General features: G+C 48.3%; 1 protein-coding gene across 1 annotated transcript in view; it reads left to right on the forward strand.

Moving 5' to 3' along the window:
- Positions 1 to 16,362, forward strand: part of LOC107293876 (nuclear receptor corepressor 1-like) — a gene marked incomplete at both ends in the record, with an annotated part of 107,081 nt that overhangs the window by 38,030 nt on the left and 52,689 nt on the right. Inside the window, 3 exons of the mRNA XM_029285549.1 lie at positions 2,119 to 2,249; positions 7,065 to 7,282; positions 11,350 to 11,412. Coding sequence (XP_029141382.1) covers positions 2,119 to 2,249; positions 7,065 to 7,282; positions 11,350 to 11,412 — 412 coding nt within the window. The remainder of the gene's footprint in view (positions 1 to 2,118; positions 2,250 to 7,064; positions 7,283 to 11,349; positions 11,413 to 16,362) is intronic.

Consider the following 16,362-nt stretch of genomic DNA (forward strand, 5'->3'; position numbering starts at 1 on the left):
TCCCTCCCTCCCTCCCTCTTTCCTCCCTCTCTTTTTCCTTCCTTCTTCTCTTCTCTCTTCCTCTTTTTTCTTTCTTTCTTTCCTTTTCTTTCCTTTTCCTCTCTCCCTCCCTCCGTGTGGCGTTACCAAGGCATTGTAAAGTGGTATTAAAGTGGTATTTGGCAAAACCAACATTGGGACTTAGTGCCCATTGTTTGCAGAAAGGTAGAATTAAAGACAAATTGCAAGGCTGCCCAAATGCCAAGCTAGGATATGATGATGATGATGATGATGATGATGATGATGATGTCGGAAGGGACCTTGGAGGTCATCTAATCCAACCCCCTGCTTAGGCAGGAACCCTACACCATTTCAGACAAATGGCTGTCCAGTCTCTTCTTAAAAACTTCCAGTGTTGGAGCATTCACCGCTTCTGGAGGCAAGGAGTTCCACTGGTTAATTGTTCTAACTGTCAGGAAATTTCTCCTTAGTTCTAAGTTGCTTCTCTCCTTGATCAGTTTCCATCCGTTGCTTCTTGTCCTGCCTTTCAGGTGCTTTGGAGAATAGCTTGACTCCCTCTTCTTTGGGGCAGCCCCTGAGATACTGGAAGACTGCTATCCTGTCCCCCCTCATCCTTCTCTTCGTTAAACTATACATACCCAATTCCAGCAACCGTTCCTTATATGTTTTAGCCTCCAGTCCCCTAATCATCTTTGTTCTTCTCTGTACTCTTTCCGGAGTCACAATATAGTCTTCCAGTTATGACTGTAATAGAGTTTTCCCAGTACGGCGGTAAGTCGTGACAGTTGTAAAGCAGGTTGTGAATCCTGATTTTACGAGCTTTACTGTGGCGGTTTCTTTCACAGGCAAGGTAGTCATAAAATGAACGCAGCAGTCATTAAAACAAGAAACAATTTTTCGCTACGGGGTGTGTTTTGCTGAAAAATCAGAAGAATGTCCATTGCTAACATTTGTTGGGAATGTTTGCCCCATTTTACGACCTCTCTTGCCACAGTTGTTAGTCACGCAGGTTGTTAAGTGAACCTTGACTTTGCTTGTCGGAAGACCGGAAACGGTAATAATAATAATAATAATAATAATAATAATAATAATAATAATAATAATAATAATAATAATAATACATGACAAAGTAGCAACAATGGTGCATTGGAAGATCTGCAAGAAATATAATTTGCCTGTGAGCAAGAACTGGTGGGATCATAAAATAGAGAAAGTCATAGAAAATGATAAAGTTAAACTGCTCTGGGACTTCAGAATTCAAACAGACAAGCACCTGCCACATAACACCCCAGACTTAACAATTGTCGATAAGAAACACAAAAAAGTCTGGATAGTGGACGTGGCAGTGCCTGGAGACGGCAGAATAGACGAGAAAGAACTGGAGAAGATCACAAAATACAAAGACCTACAAATAGAAATAGAAAGACTGTGGCAAAAGCAAGCAAGGGTAGTACCAATAGTAATAGGCGCCTTGGATGCAATCCCAAAACAACTGGAGCACCACTGGAACACCATTGGCATTGACAAATTCGCCATTAGTCAATTGCAAAAGGCGGCCTTCCTAGGAACCGCTTCCATCCTGCGACGAGATCTGTAATACCATCAAACATCCACATCTGCCTATCCCAGGTCCTAGGTAAGGACTCGATAGGTAGACAAAAATGCCAAATCCAGTCTGAACATCTGCCTGACTGTGCGATGATCCATAATAATAATAATAATAATAATAATAATAATAATAATAATAATAATAATAATAATAATAATAATAATAATAGTAGTAATAATAAAAGTTGGAAGGGACCTTGGAGGTCATTTAGTCCAACCCCTTGCTCAGGCAGGAAAACCCTATACTATTTCAGACAAAAGGCTGTCCAGTCTCTTCTTAAAGGTGGTTTACATGACCCCAGGACTACTGAAACCGTCATAAATACCGGTCAGTTGCCAAGTGTCTGAATTTTGATCATGTGACCCCCAGGGAAGCTGCAACGGTCGTTAATTGTGAAAAACGATCGTGAGTCCATTTTTTTTTCAGTGAGGTTGTTAACTTTGAAATGTCACTAAGCGAAGCGTTGTCATCCGAGGACCACCTGTAATTTGGACCGGCTCTCGTTTCAGCAACAGATCTCTCGTCCTTCTCAAGACGAAAAAGTCGAAGAAAAAATAGAGGAGGAGAAAGCGGAGAAAACTGAGAAAAAGGAGGAGGAGAAAAGAGATGAGGAGGAAAAAGACGAGAAAGAAGAATCCAAGTAAGTCCATCGTGGGGTGTGTTACCTCCTGGGTGGGTGTGTTGGTGCGTCTGTTGTGCAGGTGTGCGCAGGTGTGCATCTGCAGCATTTGCTTGGTGTTATAAAAGGCCTTTTAAAGAATCCTGGTTGATTAGAGGGATAGGATAAGATAGAATAGAATAGAGAAAATTAGAATGGAATGGAATGGAATAGAATAGAGTATGGAGTGGAGTGGAGTAGAGTAGAATAGAGTATGGAATGGAGTGGAATAGAATAGAATAGAGTATGGAGTGGAGTAGAGTAGAATAGAGTATGGAATGGAGTGGAATAGAACAGAACAGAACAGAACAGAACAGAACAGAACAGAACAGAATAGAATAGAATAGAATAGAATAGAATAGAATAGAATAGAATAGAATAGGTCCGTGGTGGTGAACCTATGGCCTGGGTGCCAGAGGCGGCACTCAGAGCCCTCTCTGTGGGCACGCGCGCCCTCGCCCCAGTCCTAGGCCTTCAGCTGGGTTTTATAAAACCTTTTCGCTTTAGGCCTCCGCCGCCATGTGCAAAAAAAAAAAAGTTCAATCAGTCAATTTCAACTTCTTGCAGGAAAAAAAGAGATCTTGCAAAGTTGGAATTGATTGATTGAACTTTTTAGTCCCACCCAGTCTGCCGCTACCACCGCAGCCACGCCCATACAATGGGCCACACCCACCCAATGGCCACACCCACTCAGCACCCGATGATGCATAAGTGGGTTTTGGGTTGCAGTTTGGGCACTCGGTCTCTAAAAGGTTCGCCATCACTGGAATAGAGTATGGAATGGAATGGAATGGAATGGAATGGAATGGAATGGAATGGAATGGAATGGAATGGAATAGAATAGAATAGAATAGAATAGAATAGAAAACAGAGTTGGAAGGGACCTTGGAGGTCTTCTAGTCCAGCCCCCTGCTCAAGCAGGAGAACCTATACCCTCTCAGGGAAGTGGCTGCCCAGTCTCTTCTTAAAAACCTTCAGTGATGGAGCACCCACGATTTCTGGTGGCAAGCTGTTCCACTGGTTGATTGTCCTCACTGTCAGGAAGCTTCTCCTTAATTCCAGGTTGCTTCTCTCCTTGATCAGCTTCCAACCATTGTTTCTCGTCCTTCCCTCTGGTGCTCTGGTGAACAACCTGGGCCCCTCTGCCTGGTGGCAGCCCCTCAGATACTGGAATGCTGCTATCATGTCTCCTCTATTTCTTCTTTTCTTTAGACTAGCCAAACCCAACTCCCGCAGCCGTTCTTCCTATGTATTAGTCTCCAGGCCTTGGACCCTCTTAGTTGCTCTTCTCTGAACTTTTTCCAAACTCTCAACATCTTTTTTGTGATATGGTGATCAAAATTGGCTGCATTGTTCCAGGTGTGGCCTCACTAGGGTTTTATAAAGCAGTACTAATACTTCGCGTGATCTTGATTCTATGCCTCTGTTTATACAACCCAGGATTGTGTTAGCTTTTTTGGTTGCTGCTGTACAAGGCTGGCTCATGGTCAAGTGATTGTCCACTAGGACTCCGAGGTCCCTCTCACAGTGGCTGTTTTTGAGCCAGGCCTCGCCCAATCTGTACTTGCACCTTTGGTTTTTCCTGCCTAAATGTAAAACTTTGCTTTTCTCCACATTGAAACTCATTTTGTTGGACAGGGCCCATGGTTCAAGTTGGTCAAGATCTTTTCGGATCCCGAACTTGTCTTCTGGGGTGTTGGATTAATTTTAGATTGGATTTTGGCATTGAATTTGATCTGGGAGAGCCTCAAAATATTTATTTATTTACTTATTTCTAAAATTTATTTGCCACCCATTTCGTATCCGGTGTCTCTGAAACGGGAAATATTTTCCCTAAATGCACAGACGGCCCTCGACTCAACGTCCGTGGTTGAGCTCAAAATTTTCCGTCGCGAAGTAAGGCAGTTACGAAGCGAGTCCTTTCCAGCACTGAGGACGTAAACTTAGTTTGGGTATGGAAAAGTCTGCAAGGAAACGACCACCCAGTCCAGGGAGCACCAAGGACCCCACCTTTCAACCCCCCACCCACGTGACAAATATTCTCCTTTATTAATGCCAAGTTAGGCTGACCTGGCAGCTGCTGGTGTGCCATTTGCCATCTTTTCTTGCTGAAAGTTGAATTTAGGAGACTACGCGGCGACCGACGGCTAAGAACTATGATAATAATAATGATAAAGTTGGAAGGGACCTTGGAGTTCATCTAGTCCAACCCCCTGCTCAGGCAGGAAACCCTATACCATTTCGGACAAATGGCTGTCCAGTCTCTTCTTAAAGACTTCCAGTATTGGAGCATTCACCGCTTCTGGAGGCAAGGAGTTCCACTGGTTAATTGTTCTCACTGTCAGGAAGTTTCTCCTTCGTTCCAGGTTGCTTCTCTCCTTGGTGAGTTTCCACCCGTTGCTTCTTGTCCTGCCTTCAGGCGCTTTGGAGAAGAGCTTGACTCCCTCTTCTTTGGGGCAGCCCTGAGATACTGGAAGGCTGCTATCATGTCCCCCCTCGTCCTTCTCTTCATTAAACTAGACAGACCCAATTCCAGCAGCCTTTCCTTATATGTTTTAGCCTCCGGTCCCCTGATCATCTTTGTTGCTCTTCTCTGTACTCTTTCTAGAGTCTCAACATCTTTTTTACATCGTGGTGACCAAAACTGGATGCCGTATTCCAAGTGTGGCCTTACCAAGGCCTTGTAAAGTGGTATTAACCCTTCACGTGATCTTGATTCTGATCCTCTGTTAATGCAGCCCAGCACTGTGTTGGCTTTTTGGGCAGCTGCAGCACACGGCTGGCTCCTGTTTAAGTGATTGTCCACTAGGACTCCGAGGTCCCTCTCACAGTTACTACTATTGAGCCAGGTACCCCCTATACTATACCTGTATAACTCACCTCTTCCTAAGGCCGTTTCCTGGTGTGCCGGGAATCCCCGCCTGGCAATTATGGGAGAGAAAGGATTGTGCAGGGAAGTAATAATACACCGTATGAGATTTGATTTAAGCCAGATCTCAGCCTGCAGTCCAGGATATCCTCCCCACAGTGGCTTCCATCATCATCCAGGTAGCCTTCTAAAACCGGCCTTGAGTGACGTGCGCTGGCTAATCCCATCCAACCCCAAGGTCAAACTCCACATATGGCCTCCTTGGTGCTCTCTAGGTAAGGCCATCAGTGCTCATCTAGGTAAGGCCATCAGTGCTAGGAGGGAGGGGGGCTTGTGGGGGGAAGGAGGAGGAGGAGGAGGAGGAGGATGACGTGGACGATGACTGTGGGGTGCCTGGTGCTCTCTGAGGTTGTTTCCTTGCGGACATTTCATGACCCAACTAGGTAACACCATCAGTGCTGGAGGGGAGGGGATTAGCTCTCTGTTTATATTCTCGTGTCTTGCCCTGTCAGTATTAGGGGGACCGTTGTTTTTCTTCTCGGTGGTTCCCTGCTTAGGCTGTTGTAGTTGGATGGAAGGATGATGGATGGATGGAAAGAAATGTATGTATATATGTATGTATGTATGTATGGGAGGGAGGGAGGGAGGGAGGGAGGGAAGGAAGGAAGGAAGGAAGGAAGGAAGGAAGGAAGGAAGGAAGGAAGGAATGAGGGAGGAAGGAAGGAAGGAAGGAAGGAAGGAAGGAATGAGGAAGGAAGGAAGGAAGGGGAGAAGGGAGGGAAGGAAAGAAGGAGATGAGGGGGGAGGGAGGGAAGAAGGAAGGGGAAAGGGAGAGGGAGGGAGGGAGGAAGAAAGGAAGGGGGAGGAAGGAAGGGGAGGGAGGGAAGGAAGGAAAGAACTAGGGGGAAGGGAAGGGAGAGGGAGGGAGGAAGAAAGGAAAGAAGGAAAGGGAGAGGGAGGAAGGAAGGAAGGAAGGAAAGAAGGAAGGAAGGAAGGAAGGAAGGAAGGAAGGAAGGAAGGAAGGAAGGAAGGACGATGGGATCCTTGGTGCTCTCTGAGCTGGGTTGTTTCCTTGCAGACATTTCATTCCTCAACTAGGGAACATCAACAGTGCTAGAAGGGGGGGGGGCGTTGCTCCCTTTTTAATTACCAAGAGGAAAACAACACTCCCACCAACACTGACAAGGCAAGTGACTAGTATCTAAAGAGAGAGTAACTCCCACTCCCTTCTAGCACTGATGATGTTACCTACTTGGGTCATGAAACGTCTGCAAGAAAACAGACAAGTTCAGAGAGCACCAAGGACCCCACAGTCGTCCTCCTCCTTCTCCTTTTCCTCCTCCTCCTCCCCTCCTGCTCCTCCTGCTCCTGCTCCTGCTCCTCCCCTCCTCCTCCTCCTTTTAGTCTTCCTCCTCTCCTTCTGCTCCTCCTCTACCCTCTCCTCCTCCTCCTCCCCTCCTTTTCCTCTTCCTCCTCTTCCTCCCCATCCTGCTCCTCCTCCCCTCCTCCACCTTCCTCTCCTCCTTCTCATCCTCCTCCTCCTCATCCTGCTCCTCCTCCTCTTGCTCCTGCTTTTCCTCCCCCCTCCTCTTCTTCCTCTTCCCCTCCTCCTCCTCCTCCCCCTGCTCCTCCTCATCTCCTTCTACCGCTGATAATGTTCCCTAGTTGGGTCTTGAAACATCCGCAAGAAAACAAACTCGGGGAGCCCCGAGGACCCCACGGTTCAACCCTGGGCTGCAAACCTCCTCTTCCATCACCCAGAATTCTTCGTTGCGTCGGGATGAGTGCGGCGGCCAGAGATCCCTCCAAACTGCAAGCGTTAACGTAGCTCACGCTCTGAAGGACGGCCGCCCTCCGTCCATCTCTCCTTCCAGGTCACTCCGTCCCAAGACCGTTCCTGACTTTTTTCTGTGTCTCCCCCCCCCCAGGGAAAATATCAAGGAGAAGGAGAAGGTCGAAGCCCAGCCCGAAGAGCCCGAAGAACGGGAGACCACCATTCCAAGAGGGCGGAAGACTGCCAACAGCCAAGGCCGGCGGAAAGGCCGGGTCACCCGATCGATGACGAACGAAGCCGCCGCGGCTAACGCGGCCGCAGCGGCCGCCACCGAGGAACCACCCCCTCCGCTGCCGCCCCCGCCGGAACCCTGTAAGTCAAGGCGGTCCTGACAACGGCTTGTGGCCATCTCGGTCGGTCTCTGCTTGTTGCAAAAAACCCTGTTTCTGGCTTCCAAAATTCTTCCCGTGATGCTCTGCAGCATTACAGGTAGTCCTTGACTTAACGACCGGAACAGAGCCCCCCCCAATTAATGTCGCTAAACGAGAAACTTGTTCAGTGAGGTTCTCCCCCTTCTCCCTCCCGATTTTACGACTTTCCTTGCCACGTTGGTTACGCGATTCCTTTCAGTTGTTAAATGAGTCACCCAGTTGTTAAGTGAAGCTGGCTTCCCCGTTGACTTTGCTTGTCGGAAGGTCGCGAAATGGGGAATCGCCTGATTCCGCTGCGATGCTGCGGCCGTCATAAATATGAAGCCCTTTTTCAGATGTCTGAATTGAAATGTAAATGCAAAACGGTCGTGAGTGTGAAAAGAGGACGTAAGTCACTTTTTTGAGGGCCGTTGTAACTTTGAACGGTCAGTAAATGAACGGTCGTACGTGGAGGATGACCTGCGCAGGTCGTCCTCGGCTCACGACCTCAACTGAGCGCAAAACATCCATTGCTCAGCAAGACAAGTTGGGAAGTGAATTTTGCCCTGTTTTACAACCTTTCTTGCCACCGTTGCTAAGTGAATCACCGCAGTTGTTCAGCTTGTAATCCAGGGGTCCCCAACCTGTGGGCTGCGGCCGACTACCGGGCTGTGGCCTCTTGGCCTCTGGGCCGCGAAAAGGGATGGCCAGTGCACCTGTGTGTGTGTGTGTGTGTGCACTCACCCTCCACACTTGCACTAGTGCCTCTGCGAGTGTCTATCGGCACTAGCGCCACCCCGCCCTGAGCGTTTCGCTGGCACTAGTGCCAGCCCAAGTGTGCCTCCAACGCTAGCGCCACCCCGCCCTGGGCGCCCCATCAGCACTAGTGCCATCCCGAGTATCCCTCTGGCGCTAGAGCCACCCCGAGTGTCCCTCCAGTGCTAGCGCCACCCCACCCCAAGCATCCTGACAGCACTAGTGCCACCCTGAGCGTCCCTCCGGCGGTAGCACCACCTGCTCCGAGTGTTCCACCAGCACTAGTGCCACCCTGAGCGTCCCACCAGCAGTTTCGCCACCCTGAGCGTCCCTCCAGCGCTAGTGTCACCCCGTCCCAAGCGTCCCTCCAGTAGTAATGCCACCCTGAGAGTCCGTCCAGCGCTAGTGCCACCCCCCGAGCTTCTCACCAGCACTAGTGCCACCCTGAGCATCGCCAGCAGTAGCGCCACCCCGAGGGTCCCTCTGGCGCTAGCGCCGCTCCCCCAACGTCCTGCCAGCACTAGTGACACCCTGAGTGTCCCCCCAGCACTAGTGCCACCCCAAGCGTCCCGCCAGCAGTAGCGTCACCCCGAGCATCCCTCCAGCGCTAGTGCCACCCCAAGCGTCCCGCCAGCAGTAGTGCCACCCCGAGCGTCCCTCCAGCGCTAGTACCACCCCGAGCGTCCCGCCAGCAGTAGCGCCACCCTGTGCGTCCCCCCGGCGCTGGTGTCACCCCGCCCCGAGCTTCTCACCAGCACTAGTGCCACCCTGAGTGTCCCTCGGCCCTAGTGCTTCCCCATCTGTTGCACTCGCACTAACGCGGCCCCATTTGCGCGTGCGTGGCCCGTTTGTCCATGTGCACTTGCGCGTAACGGTGCCCTGCCTCCCTCTCCGGGCCGCCAAGCTCAAAAAGTTGGGGACCTCTGTAGTAATCAGTTCCTTCACGGTTGTTAAGTAGCAGGTAGCAGCAGAGATCACCATCTTCCGTCTCTCAAGCCCTTTCTTTCCCCTGCTCTCTGGCCTCCTCCGTCTCCACATAAACACATTTAAGCTGATCTGAAATTAACCGTGATGATCCTGGCTGGGAGAAGGCCGAACCGCGTACAGATGTTCAGATCGCAGAGAAGACACTCTGCAGCAGTCCATTTAGTGACTGAAGCTACAGCGGCGCTGAAAATCGACCTGTGACCGTTTTTTTCACACCTACGACCGTCGCAGCATCGCCCATGGTCACTGGAGTCGAAATTCGGCCACTCTGGCGGCTGACTCATATTTATGACGGTCGCAGTGCCGTGGGGTCCTGTGATTGCCTTTTGCAATCACAGTTAACGGGGGAAGCTAGATTCACTTAACAACTGTGCGACTAATTGAACAACTGCAGCAATTCACTCAACAACTGAGGCAGGAAAAGGTAATTAAAATGAGGCGAAGCTCCCTTAACAAAAGTCTCGCTGAGTGGCAGAAATTTCGGGCTCTCTTGTGGCCGTAAATTGAGGACTACCTAGGCAGATGTTCAGCTAGCAAAGAAGAAAATTGCGTAATTGCAAGACAGAGAGTGTTCGGTTTCAATTCATTCAGTTTTGTGCTTTTTTTTCGGTAAAAAGCCGAAAGGGTTTCCGTGCAGTCTTGCTTGAAATTATCCTAGTGTAAAAAATCAGAAACCAGTAAAAGAAAGGCAGAAATGAGGTTAATTTCTCTTCTGAAACGTCACGCGGAGGGCAGCTGAGTGAATATATTGTCCTTTGACCCACCTGAAAAAAGTTGCCCGAGAATTAAAATCACTGCGTTGTGGCTCAGGAATACAGACTCACAAAAACAACACAGATTGCAGAAGATACTCAGAGCCCAGAGCAGGGGTCTTCCAGCTTGGCCCTTTTAAGACTTGTGGACTTCAACTCCCAGAATTCCTCAGCCAGGATGCTTTAAGACAGGGGTCTTCCAACTGGGCCCTTTTATGACTTGTGGACTTCAACTCCCAGAATTCCTCAGCCAGCATGGCTGGCTCAGGAATTCTGGGAGTTGAAGTCAACAAGTCATAAAAGAGCCAAGGTTGCCTACCCCTGGATTAAACACACAAGGAATGTGTTTCCGGTACAGAAGCTCTCATTGCACGTATCAAGCAAAACAACAACAAGAACAATAATACCAATAAAAGGGGGGAAGTAAAGACGATAATAAGAAGGATAAAAATTACTACGACAGCCACACTACATGGGTTACTATCCATAGACATTAGGCAGCACTGAGGGAATTGGATGTCCCTCTGTCTAGTTGTTTTGGCGTGCAGAGCCCCATGGTAGGCGTCTCCAAACTTGGGCACTTTAAGACTTCTGGACTTCAACTCCCAGAATTCCCTAGCCAGCACACGGTGGCTTTTAAGACTTCTGGACTTCAACTCCCAGAATTCCCTAGCCAGCACTTGGCGACTTTTAAGACTTCTGGACTTCAACTCCCAGAATTCCCTAGCCAGCACACGGTGGCTTTTAAGACTTCTGGACTTCAACTCCCAGACTTCCCTAGCCAGCACACGGTGGCTTTTAAGACTTGTGGACTAGTCCTCAGCCAGCACTTGGCGACTTTAAGACATCCTCATCATCAGAGTTGGAAAGGGCCCTTGGAGATCATTCTAGTCTAGGGAATTCTGGGAGTTGAAGTCCACAAGTCTTAAAAGTGGCCCTCTTTGGAGACCCCTGCCCTCTAATGCCGTCCCGAGGAGAGGAGTTGAAACAGGACGCGAGGGGTCTGCAAGTATCTACCCAGCTCTCCTCCGGACCCCCTCAATATACAATATGCAAATACACTGTTTACGGTATGTACAGGATGCTCGGCTGGCTGGGGAATTCTGGGAGTTGAAGTCCACCGATCTCCACGTTGCCCTGCTTGGACTCCGGTTGCCTGGGCCCTTAAGGGGAATCAACCTTCCAGGCAGCCTCCGTTGCTGACGGCCTCTTCTGGCACTGAGCTCCCGGCCTCCCGCCCCACGGAGGGGATTTCTCCTCCTCTCCTCCTCCTGCTCCGAGGCTCACTCTTGGTTTTTGTTTTCTCCTCTTTTTTTTGTTTTTGATGTAATAAGAACTGACGCCCTCCCGCTGTCAGCGGGCAGCGTTCCCAAGCGGCCGGAGCAGGCCTTCCTGTAAACAGATTAATAGATTATGCGGAAAGCACAAAGTCTGGCCTTTTACGCCATCTGACCGGCTCTCTCCTCTCTCTCTCTCCTCTCCCTCTCGCTCCCTCTCTCGCTCTCTCTCTTCTTTCCTCTCCACCTTGTTTCAGCTTCCGCGGAGCCAGTGGAGACCTCGCGCTGGACGGAAGAAGAGATGGAGGTGGCGAAAAAAGGTAAAACTGAAGCAGGAAGGAAGCTTTATCCTTCCCCCCCCCTCCCCTTCCTTCTCCCTTCTGTCCTCCCTTCCTTCCTCCCTTCTTCTCCCTTCCTCTTCCTTCCTTCCTTCCTTTCTTTCTTCCCTCCCTCCATTTTTCCTTCTTTCTTTCCTTCTTTCCTTCCTTCCTCCCTCTTTCCCTCCATTTTTCCTTCCTTCTTCCCTTCCTCCCTCCCTTCCTCTCTCTCCCTCTTTCCTCCCTCCCTTTTTCCTTCCTTCTTCTCTCTTCATCTTTTTTCTTCTTTCTTTCTTTCTTTCTTTCTTTCTTTCTTTCTTTCTTTCTTTCTTTCTTTCTTTCTTTCCTTCCCTCTTTCTTTCTTTCTTCCCTACCTCCCTCTCTCCATTTTTCCTTCTTTCTTTCCTTCCTTCCTCCCTCTTTCCCTCCATTTTTCCTTCCTTCTTCCCTCCCTCCCTCCCTTCCTCTCTCTCCCTTTCCTTCCTCCCTTTTTCCTTCCTTCTTCTCTCTTCCTCTTTTTTCTTTCTTTCCTTTCTTTCTTTCTTTCTTCCTTCCCTCTTTCTTTCTTTCTTTCTTTCTTTCTTCCCTCCCTCCCTCTCTTCATTTTTCCTTTCTTTCCTTCCTTCCTCCCTCTTTCCCTTTCCTCCCTCCCTTTTTCCTTCCTTCTTCTCTTCCTCTTTTCTTCTTTCTTTCTTTCTTTCTTTCTTTCTTCCTTCCTTCTTTCTTTTTTTCTTTCCTCCCTCCCTCCCTCCCTCCATTTTTCCTTTTTTCTTTCTCTCCTTCCTCCCTCCTCTTTCCCTCCATTTTTCCTTCCTTCTTCCCTCCCTCCCTCCCTTCCTCTCTATCCCTCTTTCCTCCCTCCCTTTTTCCTTCCTTCTTCTCTCTTCCTCTTTTTTCTTCTCTTTCTTCCTTCCTTCCTTCCTTCCTTCCCTTTCTTTCTTCCCTCCCTCCCTCCCTCCATTTTTCCTTCCTTCTTCCCTTCCTCTCTCTCCCTCTTTCCTCCCTCCCTTTTTCCTTCTTCTCTCTTCTTTTTTCTTCTTCCTTCCTTCCTTCCTTCCTTCCTTCTTTCTTTTTCTTTCTTTCTTTCTTTCTTTTTTCTTTCCTTCCTTCCTTCCTTCCTTCCTGTTTTTTTTAAAATCCTTTTAGCAACCAAAGGACAGCATGAGACAATTAGTTTGGAAGTTCCTTTTCCTGGAAAGTCCAGCACGCTTCTGCAGCCTTCCCGGGATCTTGCAGCCTCAATGAAACCCTGCTAGTGGGCTTGGCCACGTCAGTCCCAGGGTTGTGGGAAGTTTTGTCAAGCTTCGTTAGAACTTCCAGGGTTGAGGCAAGGTACTTTTTTGTGGAAAAAGTGGGTCTCTGCTGGCTTCAAGGCCTCGTCTCCCCACTCTCATCCCACTCCTGTTGATTTGAGCCATCTGTAGCTGCAGCTTCCCGAGGGATAATAATCTGCAAGCGGAGGAAACCAGCCTGTCTTCACTCCTGCCACTGGGAATTTGGGATTTGTCTTTAAAGAATCAGAATAACAATAGAGCAACAGAACGGCAGAGTTGGAAGGGACCTGGGAGGTCATCTAGTCCAACCCCCTGCTCAGGCAGGAAACCGTATACCATTCCAGGTAAAGGGTTGTCCAGTCTCTTCTTAAAAGCCTCCAGTGTTGGAGCATCCATAACTTCTGGTGGCAAGCTGTTCCACTGGCTAATTGTCCTCAGTGTTAGGAAGTTTCTCCTTTAATTCCAGGTTTGCTTCTCTCCTTGATCGGTTTCCGTCCGTTGTTTCTTGTCTTGTTTTTTGAAAAATAGGTTGACACTCCCCCCCGCCTCTTCTTTGTGGCCGCCTCTCAAATATTGGAAGACTGCTTTCATGCCCCCCCCCCGATCCTTCTTTTCTCTAGCCCAGCGGTACCCAATTCCAAACGCACCCTCCCTGAATTGTGGGCTGACACACAGCCTCTGACTTCTGCCCGGCTCCCCCCTGTATTTGTGCTGATCTGGGTTGATCAACTAAGGAGAAACTTCCTGACAGTGAGAACAATTAACCAGTGGAACTCCTTGCCTTCAGAAGCAGTGAATGCTCCAACACTGGAGGTTTTTAAGAAGAGACTGGACAGCCATTTGTCTGAAATGGTATAGGGTTTCCTGCCTGAGCAGAGGGTTGGACTAGATGACCTCCAAGGTCCCTTCCAATGTTGTTGTTGTTGTTGTTGTTGTTATTATTATTATTATTATTATTATTATTTATGAGAGATAGATAGATAGATAGAGAGATAGAGAGATAGAGATAGAGATAGAGATATAGGTAGTTGAGAGGTAGGGAGGGAGATAGAGAGAGAGATAGATAGATAATAGATAGATAGATAGATGATAAATAAATAGATAAATAGATAGGTATAGATATGGATATGGATATGGATGGGTGGATGGATAGATAGGTATAGATATAGATATAGGTAGTTGAGAGGTAGGGAGGGAGATAGAGAGAGAGAGATAATAGATAGATAGATAGATAGATAGATAGATAGATAGATAGATAGATAGATAGATAGATAGATAGATAGATAGATAGATAGATAGATAGATAGATAGATAAATAGATAAATAGATAAATAGATAAATAGATAAATAGATATGGATATGGATGGGTGGATGGATAGATAGATAGATAGATAGATAGGTATGGATATGGATATGGATATGGATATGGATGGATATAGATATATATTTTATAGGATTGGGAATAGGGTCCGGATTGGGGTTGGGGTTAGAGTTAGGATTTTTTAAAATAACCTTCGTAATATTTAGCAAACAGCATGTTGTCTGGGTTCATGTATTTTTTAAAAAAAGAATGAATAGTAATTAATTATCATAAACAATATGTTAATCGCTCAATAGTCTCCTTCTTCTTACTAGTATATATTGAGTGTTACATTATTATTATATTATTATATTAACTGGAAGCGGCATTTTGATTCCGAGAGATGCCGGCCAGGCTCTCTTTTTGCTCGCCAGAAAGTCCCAAAAGGGGGTCGCGTGACACCCCCGGGGACGCGGCGACCGTCATAAATACAAGTCGGTTGCCGAGCGTCCGAATTTTGGATCGGGGGGCCCACGGGGAACCCTGCGGAAGGTCGTAAGTGTGAAAGACGGTCGTAAGTCCCCTTTTTCTCAGTTTGGAACTAGTCACTAAGCGAACCGTCGTTAGGTCGAGGACTACCTGGCATTTATCCTCTTCCGGTGAGGCGCCCCCATCCCCCGTCACAGCGTTTGGGTGGCTCCATATCCATCCCTGGATGGTTTCCGAAGGAGAAACGGTCCCGAATGGAACACTTGGGTTCCTGTTCCGGGCGGGGTCAGACTAGAAGACCTCTAAGGCTCCCTTCCAAACTTTTGTCATAATAATAATAATGATGATGATGATGATGATGATGATGATGTTGATGTTGGAAGGGACCTTGGAGATCATCTAGTCCAACCCCCTGCTCAGGCAGGAAACCCTATACCAGTGATGGTGAACCTTTTAGAGACCGAGTGCCCAAACTGCAACCCAAAACCCACTTATGCATCGCCGGGGTGCCGGGTGGGTGTGGCCCATTGGGTGGGTGTGGCCTATGGGGGGGCGTGGCTGCAGTGGTAACAGCAGACTGGGTGGGACTAAAAAGTTCAATCAATCAATTCCAACTTTGTAAGATCTTTTTTTTTCCCGCGAGAAGTTGAAACTGATTGATTGATTGAACCTTTTTTTTTGTACACGGCGGCGGAGGCCTAAAGCGAAAAGGTTTTATAAAACCCAGCTGAAGGCCCAGGACTGGGGGAATGGCACGCGTGCCCACAGAGAGGGCTCTAAGTGCCGCCTCTGGCACCCGTGCCATAGGTTCGCCACCACTGACCTCTACCATTTCAGACAAATGGCTGTCCAGTCTCTTCTTAAAGACTTCCAGTGTTGGCGCATTCACTGCTTCTGGAGGCAGGTGGTTCCACTGGTTAATTGTTCTACCTGTCAGGAAGTTTCTCCTTAGTTCCAGGTTGCTTCTCTCCTTGATCAGTTTCCACCCGTTGCTTCTCGTCCTGCCTTAAAACGCCTTGGGGTGAACTTAAGGGATCTCTTCTGCCTTAGCAACCCTCAAAGGCAAAAATAAAATATAATAATAATAATTTTTAAAAAAACCATGGAATTGCTAACATTTGAACACAGTCTGCCAGGAAACGCAGACCCGCTTGTGCGTCCGTGTGTGTGATTTGCACAACTGGATCTTCTCAGGACTTTGGAGAGAGCAGATCCCTGTTGCCCAGACGACCAAAAATGTCTAAAAACAGTTCCAGATACTTTGAGGTTGTTTTGGGTTTTCTTTTTTTTCTTCTTCTTCTTTCTTTCTTTGTTTATGACTCATGTCAGTTGAGGCCATCAATTGCACCCTCTCCTCCTCCTCCTCTTCCTCCTCCTCCTCCTCCTCCTCCTCCTCCTCCTCCGGCTTTGCCTTGATATTTTTCTTAAATCCTTTTTTTTTCCCCTTTCCCCTCCTGGCAATTGGCTCGGGACTTACTGTAAAGTATGAAGGAATAAAAGCTCAATTCCCAAAGCATGGGGGGGTGGGTTGGGGGGGGCGGAAGGGACTGTAACTTGCCTTCTCCACAATCTGATTTTGCTCAGCGTCAAGGTTCACTCTGAAAAACGGAAAGTTTTTTTCCTCTGGGTCCAATGCGTATAAGTCGCCGTGTATCCGATAAGTTGGATTATATCACATCGAATAGGAGAGAATATTCGTACTTCGGGGTTGAACTGTGGGGGTCCCTGATGCTCTCTGAGCTGGGCGGTTTTCCCGCAGACGTTTCATGACCCGACTAGGTAACATTATCAGTGCTAGAAGGGAGGTGGGGTTTGAGGAGAGGAGGAGGAGGAAGAGGATGATTATGGGGTCCTTGGTGCTCTCTGAGCTGGGTGGTTTTCCTGCGGACG

This window comes from Protobothrops mucrosquamatus, unplaced genomic scaffold, assembly GCF_001527695.2.
Source record: "Protobothrops mucrosquamatus isolate PMUCROS unplaced genomic scaffold, P.Mucros_1.0 scaffold_12, whole genome shotgun sequence".
In the NCBI taxonomy this organism is placed as follows: Eukaryota; Metazoa; Chordata; class Lepidosauria; order Squamata; family Viperidae; genus Protobothrops; species Protobothrops mucrosquamatus.